Genomic DNA, 27,009 nt, shown 5'->3' on the forward strand with positions numbered 1-27,009 from the left:
ACTCTTTGTACATAAAAGGTGGTGTTCCAGTAGAAGAAAACCAAAAGAGCTTGGTGTGAGTCGTTTTGTATTTTGAAACCTGCCCAGCTTCCTTTAGATCCCAGGCAAACTGGATGAGGGTAAAGAGAAGAGCAAGCAAGGCAGGAGATAGTTCATGCAGAACATTAAGCCATAAACCATGGTTTACAAACCACAGTGTTTGGGATCACACCACACAAACCTAAGAGAAAGCAAGGGTGAGAGCTAGTGCGATGTAGTGATTATGATGTTGGTCTAGAGGCAGAGAGACCTGGGTTCTAATCCCCCCTCACCCACAGAAGATCCCAGGGGGATTGTGGGCCAGTCACCCTCTCTCAGACCAACAAACTTCATCCAATTGTGGTTATGGGGAAAAACTAGAGGAGGGGGTCCTAATGAGCTCCTCAATGAAAGACAGGCTACAAACCTAGCAAAAAATAAATAGCAACCTGGGAGTCTTTGGATGTTAGTCTATTGCTGGACACTTTGGTACATCCTGGTTCCCTGATAGTTTTAACTGAAGGGTTAAATAGGAAATTGGCCTGCTGCAAAGCAGAACACAAACTTTGGGCCTGCTTATGTGCTACAAGACCTTTGGGTTCCACAGTGGTTTCTTTGGGATGGTAGAGAACTCATCTTGGAAGATGTTTTCCTTCTGGAAAATGAGTGACTGGTCATTTCCGCCATGGCAGCCACTGGTCCTGTTTGGACAGCTTGACTGAACAGGAGTAACCTCCCAGATCAATCTACTCATTCCCATCAATCAACTGCCTGCTTCTGTCCATCAACTGCTCAGTCTTGTACTGGCCATTTTCTTAAGTCCTTCCAGTTCCTGGAACGGAGGCTTGTAAGTCCTGTTTTTTTACAGAAAACTGTAAAACAAGGACTTTTGCTTCCAAACCACCCCCTTCCCCTTTCCCAAAAAAGTAAGGAAGAAGCCATGATGGCCTGACTGGTGTGCACCTCTCTGTGGACAGGCAAGGATCCCTACCCATCCCCAACCCTTTCGGTCCATTTGTCACTCTCCTTTGCCATGGAACCCCAAAAGGTAAAAAAGGAGATAGAGACAGAATTTCTAGAAGAGCCCTGTTTCCTTGGGGCTGCTCTAGGATGTTCTTTCTGTCTTGGAGGTTGTAAGGATCCCTCAGTAACTTGTTCACGTGATATAACTGACTGGGAGTTAGCGATCAGGGTTATTGTGTTCACAGACTGTACGGAATCTCCCCTGAGCAGGCCATTTGGGACTGTGCCTAACACCTCCTCGGAGAATTCCAATCCATATTATTTCCCAGTCCATAAAGGTTGCTTTTCCTTGAACCAGGATGAAAGGGAACAAATCCCATCAGGATTCAGGGCCAGTAATTGCTAAGGGTGGACCAAGCTTCCATAATTTCCTGTTTCTCAACTCTTAGCTCTTCTGCACTGGCCTGGTGTGATGGAGAAGAGCGATTGAGAAATTAGCTGTAGTCACTGAACACTATGGTTAACTATAAGCAAGAAGACTATTTAAGGAACAGCTGAATTCCCCCCCAAAATGTGACTTCGTCCTGCTGAATCTTCATGACAACTGACTTGGTATGAAAGGGACACTCCTTTACACGCCTAATTGCCACAATTTGTGCTGCTCCCATTTATACCATACATGTCACATCCTGCACAGAAGTGGGCAGAACCACACAGCTTGACTCCAAACCAGGCTGCTGGCCAAGCCGAGATGGCCCTGCCTGGGTTCCTCCAAACATTCTGGATTTCAAAAAAGCTGGATTTTACGCTACATATTAATATTTAGTTTTCCCAACTTTCCCAAATCTTGTGTCTTCCAGATATGCTGGATTACAGTTCCCATAACCAACCAGCTGTGATGGCTGGAGATTTTGGAAGTTGTGGTCCAACCCATCTGGATGCCACATGGCTAGGGAAGCCCGACTTATTGGTGTCACTGATGTACATTGCAGACCATCCTTGACTTGATAACTTCAAGCAAGGACCTTGCATAAATTCTGACCTCCTCAGGGTCTTCTTTAAAGGTGCTATCTGGCTGCCATCTCTGCTGGGGTGGAGCCACATGGATGGAGTCAAAGAGGGAATTAAGCGAGCTGTTGTCGTACATGTCTCCTGAAGTAATCATATAATTCTCAGGATTGCTCTCTAGTTTGCTGGGACCTGGAGGCAAAGCTGGTGGCTTGTGAGGAGAAGAGATGCCCTCAAAGCCTAAACCATTCTTCTTGGGCAAGTCCGGATATTCTTGGTTCACTGAAACATTTTCAGCCAGAAGCTTCATGAGCTGAGCAGAGCTTTCGAAGGAAGAAATCTCTGGTTCGTACTCCATCCCGTGGCAATGCCTAAAAGAGAAGGAGGAGCCGGGCAAAAGGACTTAGCAACACAAGGCCAATGAAAGGACATTTAATTCAGGAATTTGTGGAGTGATAGCTTACCAGGGCTAACCATTACTCCACTTAGTAACTGTAAATCAGAACTTGATCAGATTATTCTTTCGTTTTCATTCTGCTAAATGAAAAGTTTACCATGCAGCCATTTCCAATATCCATCCCTATTTAATGCACAGCAGCTGTACACACCTTGAGTGCAAGTCCAGGTTCTCACAGGATTTTCCCACATCACCCATTCACAGTGCTCCCGAGACTCTTCCCTAAAATGCTCTGCAAGGCTAAAAGACAGGGATGGACAACTCATGGCTTTCCAGAAAGAGCTCAACTACAACTCCCAGAATCCTGAGTGGAGCTCAGCAACACCTGGAAGGTTATAGGCTATCTTTCCCTGCTACAAGAGATTCAGGAGATTTTGCTTGGTCCTGTCCACCATCTCATTAATAATAATTATTATTCCAGTGCCAGGTCCACTCCGCCTTCTTCCACAGTCCAGTTCTTTCTCCAGCCAAAGGTTCCAGCTGAGTTGTTCAGTCCTCTAGCTTGGCCCAGCAAACTACCCCCACCCCCAATTGCTTATCTTCAACTTCCATGCAGTTGTTCAGAAGCAGATGTAAAGCACATAGCTGAAGGGTACATAGAGTCCAAAGAGATACCTACGGCCTGTTGAATCTGTCCAGGAGAAATTCTCTGGAAAGCACGGGAGCCAAGAAGGATGAAAGGGTGGGTGTAAATTGCTTTGAAAGCAGTTGAAAGAGAAAGCTGTTTATCACCTTACATGCCGTGCAGAAATGTTGCACAGACACTGCTGTTCCTAGTTCTCGTTGTCCTCAGCTACCTAGGGGGCCTCAGATGAGATTCTAGCCTTAAGCCAGAATCAAGAAAATAGCATTACAGAATCATCTTTTTACTCGTCAAAACTAGCACTCTAAGATCTGCCATGCTTGTTCCTATTGTCCACCCCAACCATCATGGATCTGTCTCCACCAACTTTAAGACTGACTTGGGATGTTCTTCTAAGCACACCACCTCTGCCCAATATCTGAGCAGAGATTGTCTCTTCCCATAGCTTTGTGGTGGCTGTCAATCAGCTGCAGAATCCTCTTTCTCTACCAGGAATAGCAAACAGTGTCCCACCAGATATTGCTGAAGTACAGCGTCCAAGCTCCTTTTTCATTAGGCATGCACACTAGGGCTGCTGGGCATTCAAATTCAGCAGCTCCTGGCAAGCCACAGGTTGCCACTTCCTGCTGTATACATCTGGAAGCAGAGTAAAGCTTTCCAAAACTGAAGATAGTTTATTGGGTGCATAACCAGCATGTTACATCTGATCCTAGTTCAGGGATGGGAGCAAGGCAGGAATAAACCAACCTACAATCTCAGCTTTCTGGTGTACCAGGACTATCATGCAGGAGGTAGTCACAGATCCAAAAGGCATGAAAATAGCTTTTTTAGTACTGCTCTGTTACCCCCCTCCCCCCAAATCTGTCATAACCTGTAATCTAATAAGAAAATGTAGATTCCAGTCCTCCCATTGTCTTCACCTACTGACACACCTTTCAATTATTTTTTGGACTAAAGAAACAGGTGTTTCATAGCATGGATTTATGAAGTCCTCATTTGCTAGAAATAATAAGTTTTTTTTTCAGTTTACATACAAGGACAGAATTCTTTCTTACCTCTTCCCAACTTCACTGCGCCCTGGTGTTCCAGATGGAAGGATTCGCTTTTCCTTTGGCACCTAGCAAGGAGAAAAAAAAATAAAAATAAAAATAAACATGGCCTGCAGATAAGGGTGATATCCCAAGTTGACTCTCCATTGTCTGATCACAACTGTTCACACAATGCCTTTAACTTGGTTGCCAAATTAACCATATTTTTTAGGTTTGCACCATACATTGAGATGTAAATACTAATCAGGCAGTCTGGATTTGCATATACTCTAAGGCAGTGTTTCTCAACCTTGGCAGCTTGAAGATGTGCGGACTTCAACTCCCAGAATTCCCCAGCCAGCCTTGCTGGCTGTGGAATTCTGGGAGTTGAAGTCCGCACATCTTCAAGCTGCCAAGGTTGAGAAACACTGCTCTAAGGCAACCCCACCCCCCACAAAAGAATGAATCAAGATTCACACAAGTCAGGCTTAGCATGTTAGGTGAATGCAGACACCAGTTTTATAATTGACCAGGTTAAGTGTGTTGTGTGAATACTGCTGCAGTCAATCCATTTGTTGGGAGGTCAAGATTGTTATCTTTGCCCTGATAATCAATATTCTATCATCACCCTCTCTGCTGCACCTTCACTTCCTTGCAAAAAACATTAAGTACTCACTTACCAGAAGGTTGCCTACCCTTGCTATGGATATAGCAGTGGAAATTATTTTTTTTTAAAAAAAGAACTTTGAGATTCAATGAATAGACCACCATTCAACCATGGCCACCTTGAGTGCCATTCTGGGTAGAAAGGTGGGTTATACATTGAATTTTGCATAATCCCACTAAAGTAATCTTCTTTAACCTGCTGTCCTCCAAAGTAGGACTACAACACCCAGAATTCCATTGGCTATGGTGGCTAGGGTTTGTGGGAGTTAGTCTAACACATTTGGAGGACAAAAGGTTGGAGAAGAATGCTGTAAAGAACCCCTTGTGATATGAAGAAAGCTTCAGAAATTTGCAAGTTTTCTTATGCCCTGCAGCAAGGTCCTTATAAATGGTTACAGAGCCTTTAGTTACTCCTGTGATAGCAACATGGTGCCTGTAGTCACTGATGTGCCCCATGTCATTTCTTTGGGTGACCAGCAGCCTCCTGCCCTACCTGACATGTGAATGATTCTTTGAATTAAGTGGGAAGCCAGCACATGGCAAAGCCAAACACCAGTCTTTAGCATCATGTTTATCTGCAACCGTACAAAGGGCTTCTGGTCAATGGGCATTTGGGGACTTGCCAGGCCTGCTGTGGCAGCCATTTTGTGAGTGCACCCACCAGATTCTCATACCCCATCCCCACCCCCAAGGCTGCCTCCCCTGCACTGATTGCTCTTCATACCATATAATAGTCGTAGAGGAAACTCAGGGCTGCCACGCCGTCATCATCGCCGTTCACTCTCATCATGGCCTTGGTGGCAGCTGTTAGAGGGTTCTCCAGATAACTCTTCCAAGCTTCGTCTTCGTTCATATAGGAGTACTTCTGCAAGCCCATCCCGTCGTTTTTCAGAAGACGCACAGACATGAAACTGAATGGGACACAAACAGACACATCGATCTCTAGGATGTTTCCAAGGGGAAGTTGAACCAGAGACACAATTTTGGGTGGCTCTTTGCAAAAACGTTCTGTGGGATTTTGGGGCGAGATACAAAGAACTGAATATATGAGCAAAATGAGTAACCCTGTTCTCGGTGTGTTCCCATCCCCTCCTTTGCTTGCCTGTTCCTGCACTTTCTCACAGTCATAGATTATGCAATTTGTTGTGCTTTTATTGTTTTATCTTTTAATTGCGAGCTGCCCTAGGAGTTCTAGATGGGTGGGATTTTATTATTGGCGAAAAACAAACAAGCTATAGATGTAGTCCTGAAAGACAGTCTAGAGCCAAACTGAGCGACCGTGGCTCATTTTTTGAAAAGTCTCTTTACTGAACTAATGGTAACTCTGTTTAGCAACAATGACAACCAAAGGCATTTCTGTCATGTCTTTCAGTAAAAGAACTTTCAAGATGCGGACGCTAAAACAAACTACAGCAATAAAAGAGAAGTAATTAAACAACTCCAACAGCAGCCGGGGAGACAGACAATAAAACTTATCTGGAACAAATCCACCCAAGAGATCACAATTAAAATAGCACTCAAGTGTTATTCACTGAAACCTTACAGAATAAAGGTTTGCAGGGTTTGCAAGAGATTTGGGGGTGGGGGGGGAAGCTAATACAAAATACAGCCTGTTCTTGAGGAATAAAAAATTACATTTAAGGTGCCAAACCGAAGAAGGCTCTGTCTCTGTGAACTGCCCAATTCTAGAAAAAGGTCCCTAACCAAGATTAAAATAGTGGACATGTTTCTTTATATTGTACAGTGTTTTAGATCAAAGCCAAGGGCTTGAATTGTGCTCAGGAAGAAACTTGACACCAGTACTGACAAAATACAAGAGGAATGTGCCTATTTTTCTCGTGTTTTCTCTTTTTTTTTTTTTAACACCCCACCCCTGAAAACTTGAATCACAACCAATTTTTGGCAGCCTAACCTTTCGCGCTTCCAAGGATCACAGTTTCCCACCCCTGTTCTCGAGTGGGTCTTCCCACCTGAGTGGGCCTCTGGTTCTCACGCTCGCTGTTAAGGTGAGGATTTTGTTTGGACACTGATATCCTCCACAAGTTCTTTAGATGTTCTCCAGATCAGACCTCCTGGTTTTCTCCCTTCTCTCCTTCTTTGTGAAATACGGCTCAGTTTCTCTCTTTCACACCCTCTTTGGGTTAATTGCATCTTAATGTGATTACATCGAGGGCAAACTATGACATTCTCATGATGCAGTTATTAATCTGAACAAAGGCCTGGAACGGTTCCTGCAAAATGTTTTGAAATGCAAAAGAGAAGGGAAAATGGATGTGCCCCGAATGGCCTAACACCCTTGCTTTTGCTTTGCCAAAAGTTCAGCTGATTATTCAGTTTCTGGGATTTGCATTTCTCCCCAAAGGCATGGGAAGATTCTACAGCAACAGAAAGGCTAGCAGCTATGAAATACACAAAAACTGTGAATAAGACTCCTCTCCTGTCTTCTGAAAAATCTCCAAGAGGAAGATTACTAAAATGTTAGTTTGTCTGGCATGATCCCAATTTTGTAATCTCCTCGGGTTCTTGGATGGCTGGGGGCAGCATGTGACATTTTTTGAGGAGCTGAGGGTCTCAGAAGATGAAGCAATGATTCTAGTAGGTGGGACCATCTCATATACATGGTTGGGGCTATGATTTTTTCCCCCTTGATTTGGGGGTGAATTTTTGGTTTTTCAAATTATGTTAAGCTTTCAGTATTTTCTAGCATAGCCCTCCAAGTTTGCGCATTTCATTTCTCAAAATGGCAGGAAGCCACACTGATGACTTTCAACAAGAGGAGTCAAAGGGGTCAGCGGGGACCACAGAAAAGGAACTTAGTCTCTGCATGTGACCTTGGGGCTGCAGTTTGCCCATCCCTGGATTACTACAATCTGTTAATTAATGGGGCCACCCTTGAAGAAGGTGCAGGCACACTGGCAGGTGCAGAAGATGGCAACATTAACTTTTATGTGGAACCACCCAGGATCCTCCCTTGTTCTCACTGAATTGAGCTTCATTTTTGGACTCAATTCAAACTGCTGGTTTCAAACTACAAAGGTCTATCTGGGATCTCTGTATCTAAATTTACCCTTTCCAACCAGATGTTCTCCACCTATGTTCAGATCATGATAGCTGGAACTATAATATTGACACATCTGGAGGGCAACTGATAACAGAAATCTGACCTAAAGAGTAGACTATGATTTAATTTCCTATATTATAAGATCATCACTGAAGACATTCTCCATTTAAAACAAAAAAGGGAAACAGACTTGAGAGATGGCTCCCGATCTTCTAACACGTGTCCTAGACAGGACTGCCTGACACTCACACCAAGGGAAATACTTTCCTTCTGGGCCCTTTTAATATCCCCAGTATGATGCCCAGATGTGTTAGGCTAATCTTCATAAGCCTCATTTTAGCATGGAAGCTAATGGCACTTGCCTGGAGAACACCACATTGGAGAAAGTTGGGGTACAAGCTCTTCATGGCAGGAACTTGGTTTTATTTGTTTGTGTTTGTTCCTGATTCCAGGGAATTCATAGAGCTATACTCCCCCTGCCCCATGTGCCCATTTTTGTAGGGCCTCTCTGGGATACTGTCACAGAAGACAGAGAAATGAACTAACCAGCTGGTCAGCCATGGCTGGCTAGGGAATTCTGGGAGTTGAAGTCCACACATCTTAAAGTCCCCAAGTTGAGAAACACCGCTCTAAGCTATGGGTTTGTTCAAGCATCAATGACTGAATTAGCCCCTTACCAGCAGGACCCTCCAGGGAGGTCAAAAAGGTCAGGATGGCAGTCACAACCATGCAATCAAAGCCCCCCCCTCTTTTTAATAGTAATTGATGCACACCAGAAAGGGGTGGAGGTTGATCACATGGCTGTAGCCACTGTCTTGACCTGTGCCCCATCACAATAAAACACAATTTACAAATCAGAAAAGCTAGTTGCACGACAGGCTATATCCAGCAAATGCTGCAGGATGTGTGAAGCAGGCCCTTATCTGACATCAACCGAGGCACACAAAGAGAACCAAACTCTTCTTCTCTCCTCCTTTACAGGCCTGACCTGGACCCACAGCCCCTGCATGTTGGGATTGGAATTGTGAAAGCCATGTTGGATTTGGGAGAGTCCAAGTTGAATTCCCTGGACACCCATGAGATCTACAGGGAGTTCTTGAGAGAGTCACAATCTCTGGGCATAGCTTACATCCAGGTTTGTTTGCAAAGAGAGAAAGGGTTGGAGGTGGGGGCCAAGTAGCTCCTTGCTGCCTTGATTTTCCGTGATGGAAAAGAGGACAGGCTGCAGATCAAACAGAGTTCCACTGCCAGGGGGAGAGAGGGAATGCATTTGGGTTGCCAAGCCCCACCCTTGGGTGCTTTTCCAGTTAGAGAGGCCCTGGGCTCAAGGGCAAGACTTTTTCTCAGATCACCCTCCACGCCGCCATCCTGGAGTCAACCAGCAGCTATTATGAGTTGCTAATAACAGTTATGAATCGAGGGTGGGTACTTGGCTAGGCCCCACTTATGTCAGGGGTGGCAGAGAAGGGGAGATAGGATGGACCTCAAACCCCCCCATCCAGTTCATTGTTAGAGCTCCAGATCACCCAGCCTCGTTTGGACAAAGCGTGGGGTACCATACATGGGCATCAACAATGTAGGTGACCACTAGATAGCAAGAAAGGGATCCTCCCCTCAGTTCTTTCTGCTCATCTGGATTTCTCCAGCCCAGATGCACTAGTATCCACAAATAGCCTTTTCAAAACTCTGAGTGAGTGAAGGTCAAATTATTCCTTTGAACCATCCCTTCCTTCCACAGCATCTCCTTTCAGATGCTGAGCAAATAGGAAACCCACAATCCTGGATAAACTCTTTGGCTTCTAGTTTAATGGAACAGATTGGCTGCAGAAGACCCTGAGTGTCCAGAACCACATTTTTCAGGCCCCAGGTAGATCTTGTGGGTGGCCCGCCTCTCCCCCCAAGCTGCTCCTTCAATTCTTCCATCCACTTGCTTTTGTTCCTGAAGATACTTCATGGTATTGGAGATGGTATCAGCAATTCCAAGCTGACAGTAAGCCGTTTAATGCTGGTATGGCTATTCTGGGATAGGGAGGCATAGCCGGAGGACCAAAATGCAACTTGCTGGATTTGAAATAAGAGAAATGCAGATGCCTCGAGCTGAGCTTCTTCATCTGAAGAACAGGTCCTAGCTCAGCACGGGCAGAGATTGGTGCAAGGAAGGACAATGCATTCATCCCAGGCTGGACTCTGGATAGAGAACAAGAGCTGGGCCATAACAGTAATAATGCCAAGCAACTGTTTTAGGTTGCAAAAGCAGAAATCACCAGGGTGCACCAAGGTAGATATAACCCTAACCCTCTTCCCAAAATCAGATGGCTTCTGCGTGTCCAAGCCAGCTTGCTATTTCATTCCACACCAGAGTACACCCGTGCCTGTGTTCCAGGCAGGTTTCAGAAGTGTGTATTTTTGAAAACGTCTGATTCACAAGAGTTGCCAACTGATCAAGTAAAACAACAGCCTATCACAACAGCAGCTCAATCTGCAGAAAGCATCAAGAAGAACTTTCTTTGTAGCTGAGCCATAGGTAAGCTATGGGTTCAAACTGTGGCTAAAAGCACAGGAAGCTTGTTAAAGCAACAAAACACTTCGAATCGAAGAGCTATGTCCCTATCGCTCCCCCATCCCGCCAAATTACACACTGAGGCTCAGCTTTGTGAGTTGCACATGACAATAAGCCAAACTTGCTCTTTTGCTGGCCACGAAAAGAAAGCCCATCGTGCCTTTTGCACTTCCATGGTGGTTCCCCAGCAGGGGCCATCAGAGGAAAGCAGGAAACATCCAGGCTCAAACTGCCGAAGAGGAAAAAGTTCCTGTCTCTGATCTGCTCCCTTTATCTCCCCCTCACCCATCACTGCCTCTCCCAACGGGACACGGGATAATGCTTGTTAGTTTCACTCCCTGCATAAAAACTCTTAACAGGTGGGTTTTTTTGTGATTTTTTTTTTAGTGCGAGTTTCGTTGTCTTTAAAATTTTCTCACGCAGCCGTTCCTATGTTTTAGTGCCGCCCCGGCTGTCTCCAACGGAGCACCCCATAGAATGACTCAGGTTTCACCACCGTTGACTCTGTTTAATCCTGTTCAGACAAGAACCTTCAGCCAGACTAAATATTCGCATGACAAGCAGCAGAGAGAAAGGCGAAGGGGATTCAGCAACCAGGCGATTTCCCTTCTGGCCTTGGCACTGGCCGCCCCTGCCTTCTTTCTGACATTGATCGCTTTTCTTTGGATTCCCAGGGGTCTTTTTAAGTGGACCGAGTTTAGAGGATGTAGGCAGAATCTGTCAAAAGCTACCCAACTAATCTGCGCAAAATCACTCCAAATTCAAAATTCTCGCTTTAGGGTGGGTTCACGCAGCTTGGGATTTGTTTGATGCGAATTTAACTTGTGCAGATCAGCCACCGGGTTTAGTAAACGATGGTTTTCTGGCTCAGCGGGTTCAGTGTACCCCAGCAAATGTGGTTTGCTCAGGAAATCATGACAGAGCTTAGCACCCCATGTTGCTGCTGTTGTTATTTATTGGGTGTGAACCCAGTAACTGAGTGGCTTACATAGTCTATTCTGTAAAATAAGCTTCAACACAAACATATGAACCAGAGAAACAACAACGAAATCAGAATTCTATAGCAGGGACAATAATCAAACTCAGTTCTAACAGAACACTCTAGTCCAGTGTTTCTCAACCTTGGCCACTTGAAGATGGGTGGACTTCAACTCCAAGAATTCCCCAGCCAGCATGGCTGGCTGGGGAATTCTGGGAGTTGAATTCTGGGAGTTGAAGTCCACCCATCTTCAAGTGGCCAAGGTTGAGAAACACTGCTCTAGTCCAAGAATGAAACACTTTATGATACATCTGCCCCAAGGCTTGCTGGAGAAGCCAGCTTAATTGCCTGAATTGTTCATAATTTCACTTCAAAATGTAGCATGCTGGTTTGACACCCTCCTGTTCATTCTGCCCTGAACATCTACCCTGGTTTTGCTTTGTTGACATCTCCACTATGGCATTCCAGCTCTGGGCCACAAAGAGTTAGGGTTTGGGGTATCTCCCTGTTACCACCTAGTGGCCGTTTGGGCTTTGGGAGCCCAGAGAGAATATGCCAACTTCTGTGCTTGCTGAGAACCAGCCAAAGTCAGGTCCTCCAACACTCTGCAAATCAAAAAACAAACGTACTTAGAGTGCATATAAGTTGGACCATACACCATCGCGTGATCCATAGACCTAAGTCACTTGGGGCTTGCTGAACAAACCATGGCTTGAGATTACATGTGATCCTGTCTTTCTTCTGTTCTCTCAGAAGCTTTGCACCGTCACTGTCCTAATATCTAGCTGGTGGACCTCCTCCTCCTTGCATATGCCTACTGCCGATTTATAAACTGTGTGCTGCTTTTCAGCAATAAATTGACACCAGCTAAAAACAGATGGGTTTCCTCTTTGCTTTTGAACCTCTCCCTAGGAGAATCCCTGTTTTAATAATAATTCCACAATCTTTTTAAAAACAATACTTATCTGAAAAAAAATGCAGAAAAAAATAAATATATCGTGGTCATAAAGATCTATTTGTACTGCCCAATCTTTCAACATGTTGCATAGCTCCGTAAAAAGTAGGATGTGAATTGTAGATCCAATATTGTATCTAAATAAAAGTAAATAAGTGATTCTAAAAACAACAAATCAATCAGACCTAATATTCCCATATTCATAGGCTATAAAACTATGTAAATATGAAGACACTCTATTGCTGGTATCTTCACACACACACACACACTCCTTGCCCTTAAACTTCTCTTTAAGTCTGAAACAGGGCAGGGATGAGCCCCAGGTAATGCCCCCAATCTCCTTCAGAAGGGTTCCCATCCCCACCCCACCCTTTTTCTACCTCCCAAAGTTTGTCATGCTAACGTCAGTCTTTGGGCAATTTGGTTTGGTAAAACAAACTTTCCTTTTTTACAAGCTTGTTCTCTTTTGTGTAGCTGTCAGGCAGAGAGGGGCGAGTAAAAGGGGGTGTAGGAAATCCACCTTGTCAACAAAGATAGAGACAAGGTGGCCCGTCTTCCTACTTGGGCAGAAAGAAGAGAGCAGAACCATCCAAGTCAACCATCTAACTCAGTGTTTCTCACCCTTGGCAACTTAAAGATGCATGGACTTCAACTCCCAGCATTCCCCAGGCTGGCTGGGGAATTCTGAAAGTTGAAGTCCACATATCTTAAAGTTGCCAAGGCTGAGAAACACTGATCTAAGTCAAACAGAAGGCAATGAGACCAGGGGTGGAAAAGACTGAGATTGGCTAGCTCCTTCCATCTTACCCACCAGGAGCCACAAGGCTCTATCCTGACCATGCTAGATCCCATCCCAGCCTGCCAGACCCCAATCAACTGTATTCACACAACCTGTTTAACTTGGTTAGCAGAGGTGTCCGCAGGGTATGGTAAAAAAGAGTCAAGATGGCAGCCACAACAGTGTGATCAAAGCTCTGCCTGTTTTTTATGCACAACCCACATAGCAAGGTGGAACTCCAATCTCACTGTTGTAGCCGCCATCTTGACTTCTTCTTCTTCTTTTTTTTATCATACCTTGTGGATACCCCCCATTGGTTAGTGAATTAGTCGACTTTCTAGCTTTGTGAAATGTAGTGAATGATAAAGTAACCAAGAGGCTTGGATTCACATAGCACCATAAGTTCCCCCACCTGCCACATATCTCACCAAGGTTAAAACTAACTAAGATGAGCATGTCATACGAATGCAGCTGCAAGGCTTCGTCACCGAAGACAAATTCCTTGTATATATTTTATACTTGGTCATTAAAGTATTTTGTATTTGTTTTGTATTGTATTGTAACTGACTCAGTTAAGTATGTTGGGTGAACATAGCTACTATGTTCTTACTACCCACGGAACTAACCACATTCTAGGCCTGTGGGGTTAGTGGACAATTCCCTGTATTGTGCAAACCCAGATAATTAGATCGAATAAACCATAGTTCACTTAACCATAGGCAAGCATATCCTGTGAACGCAACCTCCCCCTTTTTACGCCTAATATTTATCTCCTGAATTCTATAGTCTAAACCTAGGGAAAGCAAACCAAATGTAGGGGATTGTGTGAAACTTTGTGTGAAACTAGGTGTGGAGCACCAGCACGTGGGCAGAGACGGATCATCCACTGATATGCAATCTGGGACAAAATTTCTTCTGAAATGTTTCACAATAAGGAAAAGTTTAATTGTGCTCCTTCTCTACTCTGGAAACTCTGATTTTCTATGCTTGTTTCAAGTCCTGGAGAAAATAAGAGGACATTTTTTCTTGCTCTCAGCTTTCATAAACCAACACAAGAGGAAGGGAAACCCTATAATCCTGACACATCCTGCCTGTTGGCCGTGGATGCTGGGGATGGGAGTCCAATAACATTTGAACCTTCAGTTGCCTATATGCACAAAGATGGAAGGATTTGGCACTACGCACCATGGAGGAATGGCTGGTGACACTGACAGAACTCTCTGAGATGGACAAACTGACTTCTTTGATTAGAGAAAGGACGGCATCTACATTTATTGGGGACTGGAAACCCCTTATGGACTTCTTGCATAAACATTTTAAAAAATGAACTTGTGATTTATCGTTTTGATGATTGGACAGGATAGATGATAAAAAGTGAGTCATGATGTAACTCTAGAGAGAGAGATTCAAATATAATTGTTCATTATGCAGTAACTGCTTTGAAGAGGATCAGAAGCCACTTCTTTGTATCTTTCTTTATATCTTTATATCTTTATATCTTTTCTACTTTTTTCTACTTTTTTTCTTATTGCACTTTTAGCTTTTTCTATTATTTCTCCTTTTCCTTTTCCTTTCCTTTGTTCTATTTTAGTTTGTTCTTATTATTGCTCTTAAAATTTTCAATAAAAATTATCTATCTTCTATCTGTCTGTCTGTCTGTCTGTCTGTCTGTCTATCATCTTCAGTTGCCTGGCTGGGAAATTCTGGAAGTTGAAGTCCACACATCTTAAAGTTGACGAGGCTGGGAAACGCAGGTCTAGGATATGCTATTACAAAATTGATTGGTTAGAGATAAAAATGGACTGGTATCATTATTATACAAGAGCCAGTCTGGCAGGGAGACAAGGCTGGAGGAGGGAAGCCCAGAGTTCAATCCCCACTTAGCCAGGAAGTTGAAAATGGGGATTGAACCCTGAGCTTCTCTACTCCAGCCTTGCTATTGTTGGAGGAGGTCAGTTCCCAGTCAGTTGCTCAATCTATCCTACCTCACAGGGGTTTTATGAAGATCAAAATAGAGGGGAGTATAGAGGCTGCCTTGAGTTCTGGAGGAAATGCAGGCTAGAAATGTAAGACATTCACACACATGCTCCCTCCTCCGTGTCCCCTTTGGAAGTCTGTGTGAGATTCTTCCAACTCTTTACAGCAGACCTTCTGTTCAGTCTCAGGTTATGCAGATTCCATTTGGAGATGAAATCAGAAAACATTCCAATGGATTTGCTCAATCAAATCACTGGACTGATCTGCTTTTGCACAAGCCCCACCAACAATGAAAAAACCCAAAGGTCATTTGCACAACCACACCAGCTATAGATGGGCCGATGTTCCTGTGGTTCTCTGCACACACACACACAAAATCTTCAGGTGCGTATCTGATTCCTGGCCAGGTGCATAAAACCAGACTATCCAAACTGGCCTGCAAGGAAGCAGCTGCTTGTGAAGAACACTAAACCAAGTCTGGGGCTAGATTGCACAGTTGCTTCTCCTTAAAAAGGACTTCCTTCTTTTGGGAAGTGCCAACTTCAATTCTCAACATCGCCAGGGAGGGCTTTGAAAACACCCTCCAGAAATTCAAGAAAGGCACAAACGGTCATTAAACTCTCTGTACAGAGGTTTGACAAGCAAAATGGCAATTTTACTAGTATTGGGTTCAGTTGTCCACTATTGCCAAGGACAACTGAAAAAACTCCAGCCAGAAAAACCTGGAGAACTTTTGCAATCCACATTGACAGTCTGGGCCAGATGACTGCTCAGCGCTGCACGGATGAAAAGGTGAAGGGGCCAAATTCTATTGACTTGAGCTTGACTCCTGATCTTCATGGCCACATTTTGGTCACCATGCACAAGTGTTTTCTGGCAATTGCCTTCTTCTGGGATGTTTCTGACTTCCTAGTCTAGCCACTAGCCCTAGCAGGCTCCCATCCAAATAGCAACCAGCTTTGACTCTACTTAGCTTTTCAGAGATCAGCCAAGGTCAGCCAAGTGTTGAGTTGGTACCTCACGCTAAACAAATGTGTGGCACATTTGCAGAAAGAATTCCAGCCCCTTGTCCTCCAGTACTGCCACCCATTCTCCCCCACCATGCCCTTGTGGGTGTGATTGGCAAAAACCTGCCCATGGCTTATAAACACCAGGGTCTCATCCATATAACACACTACTCCAAAACCAAACATTTAGCAGGTTGGTGAACCCAATCAAGCCAGCTTCCTAGGTTCCCACCATATATATGATCTTCTCTCACACACAATTAATGGAGCTTATATTAATGCTCATTCAAGCACTGTCCTGGCTTCATGTTTAAATACATGTATGTATGTATGTATGTATGTATGTATGTACATATGTATGTATAAGAGGCCATGCTAGTTTGGAAGAGAAAGATTGAAGGCAAAAGGAGAAAGGGATGGCAGAGGATGAGATGGTTACATAGCATCGCTGAAGCAATGAGCATGAAACTGAGCAAACTCCGGGAGGCAGTGAAGGACAGGAAGGCCTGGCGCAATATGGTTCATGGGGTCACAAAGAGTCGGACATGACTTAATGACTGAACAACAACAAAAGTTTGGAAGAAAATCCACCAACAGCCAGGATCCTTTTCAAAAGCCTGCAACTTTCAAGTAGAGAGTCCTGTGGAAGACAATCAGCAATCCCCGGAATCAGCCTCACTTATGAGAAACCGGTGCCTTCAGTGTAACAGGCAGGGGAGAATTGCATTAGATGCAAATGAAATGCACACCAGCAGCTGCGCAGCTGAAATGCCTAGGCCAGTGTTTCTCAACCTTGGCAACTTCCAGATGGGTGGACTTCAACTCCCAGAATTCCCCAGCCAGCATGGCTGGCTGGGGAATTCTGGGAGTTGAAGTCCACCCATCTGAAAGTTGCCAAGGTTGAAAAACACTGGCCTAGTTTCTCAATTAAGACAAGTTCATTTGCAAACTCTTTCCTAATTTTAGAGATACATGTCTTTCTTTTTTTCCTGAAAAAAAGAAAGTAAAAAGGGGAGGGGAAGACATTCATGCACGCAGTCTCTCTGTCTCTGTCTCTCTCACACGCACACACGCACACACGCGCATGCACGCACACACACACACACACACACACACCCAGAGCCTGGCTGGAAATAGATCCAGGATGAGCTCTCCTGCACGTTAATAAAAGGCTTTCACCTTTTCATTCACCAAAAGCATAACTCAACATTTCAAGAGCACGCCTTGCTGCATGACAAAAATTTGCTCCTGGCAATCATGGTTTCGACCACAAACCACAGCGGGGAGCAGTTCTTGGTTAACTCCTTCGAGGCCGGCAGTTCTCGTGGCGCATGTCAGGGCTTTCCATCACAATCTTTCCCTGCACGCTTTAGAAAGTGGCACCTGGACGGTGGAATCCCATCCCTGGGAGAGCCGGCCGGGAGGGGAATATGGGCAAAGGTCAGGTGGCGGGGAATTCTGGGAGATAAAATCATTCCCATCCCATAACTTCCTCCGAGTCAGCACACAGGTTCTGGCTTGGGATAAAACCTGGAGTAGGCGTGTGCGTGCGTAACCACCCTTACTTTGGATCTTACAGGCAAAGAGCGGAGACAATGAAAAATGCTGAACTTGCAGAATCGTAACTAAATAAATAAAAATGCAAAGGGAAGCACCGCAGACAGGAGTTTTTTTAGAGGTTTTCCCCCCGCCCCTGTTTTCTGTGGGGGCAGTATTTTTGAGTTTCTTTTTTAAAAAGGGTGCTATATCCATTCTGTGGCTGATACGAGACTTCGTTTTCAAAACTACATGGCTGATGCGGACAGTCATTCTGCTACTGGAGCTGCATGGTAAGAAAAGGCGTGACGTGAGATTTGCATCTTATTTTTCATTCAGGAGCTCAACGACATCCAGGTGAGGTAGGCCAGGCTGAGAGAAGGGGACTGGCCCAAAGTCAGCCAGGGAGCCTCTGTGGCTACCGGGGACTCAAAGCTGGGTCTCCCCACTCTTAACCCACCACTTTCACCATTACGATCAGGCTGCATGATGCCTATGCTGGCTCAGAAGCAGGGTATCTACAGAGAAGGGGTCCAAAAAGTCAAGATGGCGGCCCCCAAAGGGGTGAGGCTTTGATTGTGGCTGTGGTTTTAGCTTTTTTGACCCTGTCCCTACGGAACCCACCTTTACTTGGGTCTGAAAGGACCCCGCCCACAACATGCAAGATACAGGGGCGGGCATCGCCGGCTTTCCCCTTAGGGAAGGGGGAATCAGACTGTCATGTGTTTGACGCATTCCTACGATACGGCAAAAGCTCCATTCAAACAACCATGCAACCAGGTATCTGTCCCAAACAGAATCCCAGGGAAGAAGAGGATCAGAGCCCCCCACCCATCCAAGAACAATTGCCAGCTGTCACTAAGGAAGCTCTTGAGATAATACAAAATGTATTTCCATTTCAAACATCATAACAGATGATACAGGACATCTAGCCAGCATGGTGTAGTGCAGTGTTTCTCAACCTCAGCAACTTTAAGATGCTTGCTGGCTGGGGAATCCTGGGAGTTGAATTCCGCACATCTTAAAGTTGCTGAGGCTGAGAAACACTGGTGTAGTGTTTATAGTACTGGAGTGGGGAGCTCTGGGTTATGTTCCCTGGCCAATGCCTCTCTTTCAGCCCAACTACCTCCCAGGGTTGTTGTGGATAAAAATGGGATGAGAGAGTCTTATGTATACCACTTCGCACTCTTGAATGAAAGATGAAATGTCCATTGAATAAACAAAGAAGCATAATTCAGTGCTTCTCCACAGACATGTCCTTGGGCCCTTCTGTCCTTCTACTCGAAATTTGATTGATTGATTGATTGATCGATCAATCAATTTCAGGGCAACCCAGGGTTTTCAGAAGTGCTGAGGTCCATTGGTTCTCTGTCCTCACTCAGCTGCCAGCAACATTCAGAGCCACAATCCAAACAGACTAGATTATCAGTGGGTAGACGGTTCATCTGCAGCACCTTTCTGAAATGTGTTGGGTGGGAATGTGATTCCCCAAAGCCCAAACAACCTTACCGGTGGGATTCAGCTGCCTTCCCTCCCTCCACCACTCAGCAGCCTTTTGCAGCCAGACACTCTTCCAAGAATTGTAGTCTCAACGCACCCCAAAGGTGCCTGTTTGCTCAAGGGTGACGAGGTCTCTCCTCTTCTCAGTTGGGAGAAAGCATTCCTTGAAAGATCTCCCACTCCTTATGGACCCCTGTCATCCCCCAAACTCTTGAACTTTTCAACTGAGCCCCTCAGCCCCTCACCTCCCCCAGCTTGACCCTAAAGATAACTGTCACTGATTGCAGATTGTCTACGCAATCTGTGCCTTCAGGTGGAACTCATCAGCATCTCTGTGGATGGTCCCCTTGATCAGTCCTTTGAAAGGGATGGCCCGCATATGCAAAAGGTCAAAAGAGGCAGTTCGAGGCATCAGGACAGAGACCCCAGAGAAGAGGCATCACAATGTGGGGCTGTTTTATCAGCCTTGGAGTTCAACATCACAATAGGAGGAGGACAGCGCCTATCCCAGTCAACTATCCTTAGAAGGTCCCCGAGGTGGAGGAATCAAGACCTTTTTTTACCCACTATGTAAGCAACCCAATACACATGCATCATTATCAGGAAGATTTCAAAGGAAAGCCACAGAATGCAGACTCTGCAAAGCAGGGGGCGGGGAAGGAGTAGAGCGAAATGCAAATCTTGCTCTTTTCTGAGTCTCTGAGCTGTTCGGGATAATGGTGGTGATGATTTATCTGAAAAGTGATTTTTCTCCAAATGTTTTACCTTTAAAATAGAACCATTGCCTTAGGAAAGACATTGTTTTAAAGTCAGAGGTGTCTTTCGTATGGAAAAATGTGGTGGCGGCGGTGTACGTTAGCTTGTGTACATGCACACATCTTACGGCTTGCAGACAACAGAGGCAGGTAATTGCAAACAGGCCTTAGTTAGTTCTGATCTCAGACTGGCTGGAGTTTCCACAGAGAGCACAGATGGGGCATTGGCGGCTCTCTCCCCCCACAGCCCCAGGCCACAGAGGTAAAGCTGAAGGATGCTGCGAAGGATAGTAGTTGAGCAACCTTTGAAGGGCCACGGAGTGGGATCAAGCAGAAACGCTGCCTGAAACATCCTGGATCCAACTGGCAATGTCAGGGGCATCCAAGGGGAGAAGATGTCAAAGAACTCAAGATGGCGGCTGCAGCAGCGTCATCAAAGCTCTACTCCTCGTTTACATGCAACGTGCATACATGTAAATGAGTTTTTGGACCCCCTTTGCAGATAAGGAGAACGGAGAAGGGCAGATCGTTTGTGATACCAACCACCCAGGCAAGCAGAAAACAGTTTCCTTTCAAGACACATCTGAAAAGGCCCAGGCTGCACACCCAGATATGAGGAGAACAGTCATAATCTTAAATGTTTCCCTGGAATGTGTCCAAATATACAGATGCTCAATGCTTGGAGCAACTAGGGGAAAAAATGCTACACAGAGATATTTGAGAGTTGTTATTATTGCAGACATCATAAAGCTGAGCTGTTTTCTAGGGAGAGATGTCTGTAATTTACTGCAATTTCACTGGTGGAAAAGGGCATAAATCCAAAAAGAGTGTTTCTAAAACAGGCTTGCCAGTTTGCTCCTCAGCCCCACCATTGCTCCATTAATGGCTGTCTGAACCAAGAAAATTCCATGAATGCAGTTGTTCCTGTTACCATCTTCATGTAATGAAAAGTATTACTTGCTTAAAGCAGGTTGCAGTTGTAGATGTGGGACAAAGACTAAGAAAAAAGTTGGCCTCAAACCTGGATGTATAGAAGAACTCACATGCACTGGTTGTCTTCCAGCAAACGAATAAGCTAATTCAAGGATCTATCTATCTATCTATCTATCTATCTATCTATCTATCTATCTATCTATCTATCTATCTAAAACATTGTAGTCACTTTTACAGTTGAGACCTGAAAATCAGAACTAACCTTTTTCCAGGTTAAAGATTGCCTTTGCACATGGCAGAAAACTTTGGTTTACTGAATAAACCAATATTGGCTGGGTTCACATACTTCACTAAGCGAAGATTTAAACAGATGGGATCTTCACTCTTTCAATGTGCTTTGTAGTTTTAAAATGTTTTTATATTTTTTCCCTGTGAGCCGCCTAGAGTCACTGATAGTGAGATGGGTGGCGTATAAATTTGACTTATAAATAAATAAACGCATGGCTTAGCCCATGTGAATCCAGCCAGTTGCTCCAGTTTTTCTCAATCATTCCACAACTTCATCTCATAGTGACCGCTGTATTCTCTGCAAATAACGCATTGCACAGTTTGAACCCAGAATCCAGCCACAGTCCACCTCCAGCAACCTTTTTCTTCAAAGAACCAGCCTTACTTTGTGTGTTGCTGAAAACTGTCCCAAATTACTGCCCGCAGTGCCTTCATCAACAAAGATTTAGCTCAGTGGGACATCCACTTATCTTTTAAGATTTATAACCTTCTATATTAGAATACACAACGCCATAGTCTTGGATAGGATGCAACCATCAGCACTCCTCTAAAAGGCGCCCCTAAATTGAATTTTTTAATCTGACAGACAGGGGCATTTATTAAAGATGTGAGGAGTCATCATGACCTGCATTGGGTGTATTAAATATGTATAGGTGCACATAACATTAAATCAAAGTTAGTTTTGTCCAGGCTTCTTCATCTCTTGCTGAGAACCAATCCTCGGCAGATCGCTCTGAAATTCTGTTCCATTCAAAGCCATTTAAACACCTGTTTTCCATAACCCAATTCTGTTAAGGAAGTATACGGGGATGAATCACAAGTGAACCAACTTCAAAGCTGTCAGGACGTCTCCCTTTGAGTTCAGATTATGTTATTATCTGAGTCAACAGAAGTGGAGTGTCAGCCCTCACTCCTGGAAGTCCGCCAGCAGAAGATTGCATATACATCTGATCAGGCAGGGCTCGCCTACAAACATTTCTGCCACAAGGAAAGCGTTAGCCCAACATTTCCACAACTCACGACCAGACTGTAGCCCTGTATCTGCCTAGGTAGAAGAAACACATGCCATTCCCCTTAATGGGATTTATTTGTGGGTCTAGGCAAAAAGATTTCTAGTGTCTAAGTGGACCTGTTAACAATCTACGGTGCCATTTATTTATTTGATAGAAAATCACCCTTTTGCTATGCACATGGCTCATGATAACCCAGAAATCACTTGCTGTAGAATAAGTCTAGGAAGCTGATTTTTTTTTTTTTTAACTTTACAGCAACTAGCAGTCACATTTTTGGGTTCCCCATCTTTGTGTTCTCAACAGCCTCATCCAGGCACCAGCAGAAATTCAGAAGCACCTCTCTGTATCCTGGGAAGAATCTTGAATTCCTTCCCAGAGGAGAGGATGTTAAGAAACAGCCATAAAGACGGGACCAGATCCAAAAACAACAGACGTCCGCGAACAAACTCCAGAGGAAATAACCATCAGCTTAGCTGTACAGGAAAGGCACAACACCCCCTTCGGGTTGCTGCTTCTTCACACACGCAGAGACAAAACTGACCCCTTTCCAGCTGGCACTTGCGGCCGGGAGGGAACTTCACAAACTTCAGTTGCACCCGGGGGCAAGTTGCTAAAACATTCAGCTTTCCGCGCCCCGCTACGGAAAAGGCTTCTGAAACAAAACTCAGCAACCCCCTCCCGGTTAATTAAAGCAGCCCCTAGGTTAAGGGAGATACCCAAGGGGGCTTGGCATTAAAGGCTTCCTCCTTCCTAATCGTTTTCCGTGGCTGGTCCCGAGAAAGGGCTGTCTGAAAACCCGCGGAGGCAGCGAAGCCCGCGGAGAAGCCGGTCTCTCGCCCGGGACGCGGCGAGGAGCCCGGGAGGTAGGGAAAATCAGCCCACTTACTCAACGTCATTAGACATGGTCCACCCCAGTTGTCCAGTGTCGACTTCGCCAAAAGATGGTCCGTTTCCTCTCCCCCTCGCTTAAGCTCTCCTAGTGCCGTCTGAACAGAGTCATCAGCTGTGAAGTGAAGACTTAGTTTCAAGTTAGAGGTTTAAGTGGCACAGGCTTTCTGCTGACAGGTAGGTTCTGTCCAACTCCTGCGCCTGATTGGCTGGGAGAGACAGGTGCCAGCAGACAGGTACACCGCGGCAGGTGCAAGAGTTAACTCTTTGCAAGCCAGGCAGCGAGGAAGACCTGCCGTTGCTGAACGGGGGGGGGGGGGAGAGGGGAAGAGAATTGGGGGAGGTCTTGGGGTGGGGAGAGAGAAAGGAGTGAGGAGACGAAGCCAGGAGCGTGGGTTTTCTCACAGAACGGCCTGTTTTGTGCTCATCGGTAGGAGGAAGGGTTTTAAGGCAGTGGAAGAAGGCAGTTTTTTTAGGACTTCTGCCATTCCTCGAGGAGGCAGAAGAGTGGGCATCCTGTCTGCCGGCAGCAAGACTCTTGGCCCAGGCTGGGCATCGTGGGATATCTGCCTAGCAGGGGGATAAAAAAAGGGGGGGGGTTGGAGGGAAAGTTAAGGTGATACAAAGGGAGGTGAGGCATGGTGGGGTTGGGGACATGAGGCAGAAGAGGGGATTTTAGAAGGGGAAGTTCTTTTTATCCTTGGACCCCAATGCTTGGCGAAGCTGCGCCACCAAAATCTCAATTTCAAATGGTTTATTACAGCCATGTGGCCAGATGCAGTAAAATATCCATTAAGAGAACTGTTGCATACCTCTCTACAGAGGTATTACAGAAAAACAAAGGAGCCTAAGTGGATCAAAAGATAAACAAGGACATGTATAATAAAATGAAATAAAATAAAAGAGCCGTTCAACGAGATGGGTGGCGACAAATCTGATAAATAAATAAATAGAAATAAAACCTAGTCTTCTAATGAGTGATGCATAGATAAGTATCCACATTTTGTTAATAGGGGGTCATATTGTACAAACGATGGCACAAAACTGGACCCTCTGGGATGTAATTTTGAAACTCCCTCTTTTCCACAGACATCCACATTTACATACAGTACCTTACCTTTGGTATTGCACCTGGACCATAAGGGCCGGTGTAAGAATATGGGAAGACACTTCGTTTTGTGTGAGGAAGCTGGTCCTCTAGCCCTCTGCAGCTGCACCCCTTCAGGGTTGCAGACAGGAGTTTTTCCTACCTGGAGGAGATTGTTGGGACCTAAGGGAGGAACTCTATCATCAGGATGGAGAACATGATGCTCAGGGGCACCCACAGCCTGTTTGACATGCCCCTTTTTGCCCCCCTGTTTTTTAAAAGGTTGTTTGAATTACAAGCAAGTAGGCAGGAAGTTGCTATCCTGCAAAACGAAGCACCTGCAGCTGGTGTTATATTTATTCGCAGCAATGCTTTTGGCCTCGGAGGCCACAACAGAAATTATTCTAGGCAACGGCTTTGCCATCTTGCCAGGGGTGGGGTGGGGGTTTGCAACAGGCCACGCTCACCCTGGCAGCTCTGTTGGGAAAGTTCCCCATTCTGTGAGTGTGCTTTTCAAATCCCCCCCAAAGTTGTCTAATCGAGTGGCACCCCTCAACTCGTGGCACTAGATAATATGAAATGGTCACTAAACTCACACGGATGCCAGGTGTGCCAAGACACAGGCCTGCAATGAGGCACAGACAGCAGCTATAATGGACTCCGTGAAGAAGCCATGCCAGGAGATGTGTCGTATCTGTGTTCTTGTAATCCATCCAGAGTGGTATTTACCCCAGATTGGGGAAACATTTACTGTACAAGGATATTCTTGTGCATTGTCCTGACACACCCAATGGAAGCAAGTGACCTTGCTATGTTCTTCTGTGTGAGTATGGGGTGGGGTGGGGTGGGTACTTAAGGACATTTGTTATACAGGAACTTAATCGTTCGGAATGGCTGGATGTCTTGAGCCATCTGTCCTTCAAGCTTGCTCTCTGCTTAGAATCACCCTCTAATGTCCGGCTGTGAATATTCTCACTTTAAGAGTTAAAGGAGGTAGAAGCCACAGACAGGGCCTTTTCTGTGGTGGTACCCCAACCACAGAATTTTCTGTGGTGGTACCCCAACCACAGAATAATTCTTTGATTCCAACTCACCTATCTTTTAGGCGGCAAGTCACAAAGCTGGTATTTTCCTAGGCAATTTCCAGATAACCCCCCATCTTTCCCATTTGCAGCTACACAGTTATGGCTATTTTTTGCCACTGTGTTGTAACATTGTATTATTATATATTTTAATGTTTTATTCCACTTCTGAAAATGACCATGGAAATGAGTACATTTAGATCGGCAGCCTCATTTGAGTAAGTTCATCAAAATCCTGCGGCCGATGAAGTTCACATTTCCAATTAATCAGGAAAGGTAAAAAGAACATGGCGGGATCAAAGAAAAAGCTGAAGTTGTAGAATCTTTTTGTGGCTGGAAAGGGTGAGAGCCATAGTGAGCGAGGCCATCGGGGGCATCTGTGGAGGAAGGGTCAAAAAAGTCAAGATGGCAGCCAGTTGCATGATGGTGTTTTGGCTGCTATGCTGACTTTTTTGACCCCTCTTGCAGATGCCACTGTGATATAAAGTGGGCGGAGTAAGGATATAAATGGGCAGAGGCAGAATTTTCCATTTTTTCCTTCTGGATAGGATTTTGGGGTTTTTTGTTTTTTGCTTTTTAACAATGCAGAACAGCCATAGTCGTTCACATTTTGGACCTCAAAAGGCCAAGAGATCTTGCCATCGATTTCCAGCCACTGTACTTGCGAAGAGCAGCATGAAACGGGAACTCTGAGCTTTCAAGAACCTCAGCCCAGGTTTCATCAAGCAGCCTGCTCCAGCGATGGGAACTAGATGGTGCTGAGAAGCTCAGATGCAAAATAGGAGTGAAATAACATATACCCATTAATCTTCCCTAGGAACTGCTACTCAGAAACCCATTAGAGGTAATAGAGAACTACAGTTACCAGTCGCCACTGATTGTCTTATTCTCGAGGACAGTGTTTCTCAACCTCAGCCACTTTAAGATGTGTGGACTTCAACTCCCAGAATTCCCCAGCCAGCTTGCTGGCTGGGGGATTCTGGGAGTTGAAGTCCACACATCTTAAAGTGGCCAAGGTTGAGAAACACTGCCCAAAGAATTTCTTTAATCCCTCTGTGAAGCTGGCTATTTGCTTCGGCAATGGCCATCGCTACTTTTCGCAGGATTGAATTCCAGGGTTTCACAGAGCTAAATTAAAATGACTTTCCCATCACTGACGTGAATGCGGCTGATCTACCCCCAAAAAATAAGGCGGTACATGGTTGGTACTTGTATGGGAAACCCCCAGAAAACTGTAAGGCAATGGGTTCAACTTGGAAGCCAGGGAATATCCAGGAAGAGGGCAGTGGAAAATCACTTCCATGTTATTGTCAAGAAAACAACACGGAGGTATCCACGAAGCCACCAAGCATCCAGACAGCCTGAAGGACACTTAACCTTTTCCTTTCATTAGCCTACATCTCCAAACTTTGTATTCCTAATATTATGAGAAAAGAGGGGAGAAAAACCTTCTCTTTTGTCTTCTTCCACTCTGTAGCATGTCCCTTCTTACGTACCTTTTTTTCCTAAACGAAATAGCTCCAAACTTTATCAACTTTCCTCATAGGGGAGCTGCTCCAGCCCTTTGATCATTTTGTTTCCTCTTTTCTACAATAACGTTTTGGAGATAATTTTATTTACACCAGGGATGGGCAACTGGCAGCCACGGGGCCACAGGAGACCTTCAAGCCTCCTTTTGCAGCCCTTGGAGCCCCCTCTAACCCAGCCTGCTGAAAGGCGAGTGAGAAAACTGAAAACTATAGACACCATAAGCACAGTTTTTAAACCAAGGAAAATCTTCCCTCCTCGACTGAGCCTATCCACTCCATGTGTGGCAAATGCCAAATCATTGCGGTTGTGGCCATGGGGCCTCCAAAAGTTTTCCTACTCCTAAACCAGGTACTTATT

The 27,009-nt window shown here is 45.1% G+C and overlaps 1 protein-coding gene across 1 annotated transcript in view; it reads right to left on the bottom strand.

The window, feature by feature from the left end:
* Window positions 1–23,244, bottom strand: part of GRHL3 (grainyhead like transcription factor 3) — a 46,126-nt gene extending 22,882 nt beyond the window's left edge. The window contains exons 1-4 of the mRNA XM_025164028.2: window positions 22,952–23,244; window positions 5,448–5,634; window positions 4,085–4,146; window positions 2,024–2,360 (exon numbers count right to left, since the gene is read on the bottom strand). Of these exons, the coding sequence (XP_025019796.2) occupies window positions 2,024–2,360; window positions 4,085–4,146; window positions 5,448–5,634; window positions 22,952–22,968 (603 nt within the window). The 5' untranslated portion in view covers window positions 22,969–23,244. The remainder of the gene's footprint in view (window positions 1–2,023; window positions 2,361–4,084; window positions 4,147–5,447; window positions 5,635–22,951) is intronic.
* Window positions 23,245–27,009: the final 3,765 nt, after the last annotated feature.

The sequence above is a fragment of the Python bivittatus genome, unplaced genomic scaffold, assembly GCF_059951505.1.
Source record: "Python bivittatus isolate LINGU-HERP-01145 unplaced genomic scaffold, Pbiv_v1 ctg000250_np1212, whole genome shotgun sequence".
Taxonomy (NCBI): domain Eukaryota; kingdom Metazoa; phylum Chordata; class Lepidosauria; order Squamata; family Pythonidae; genus Python; species Python bivittatus.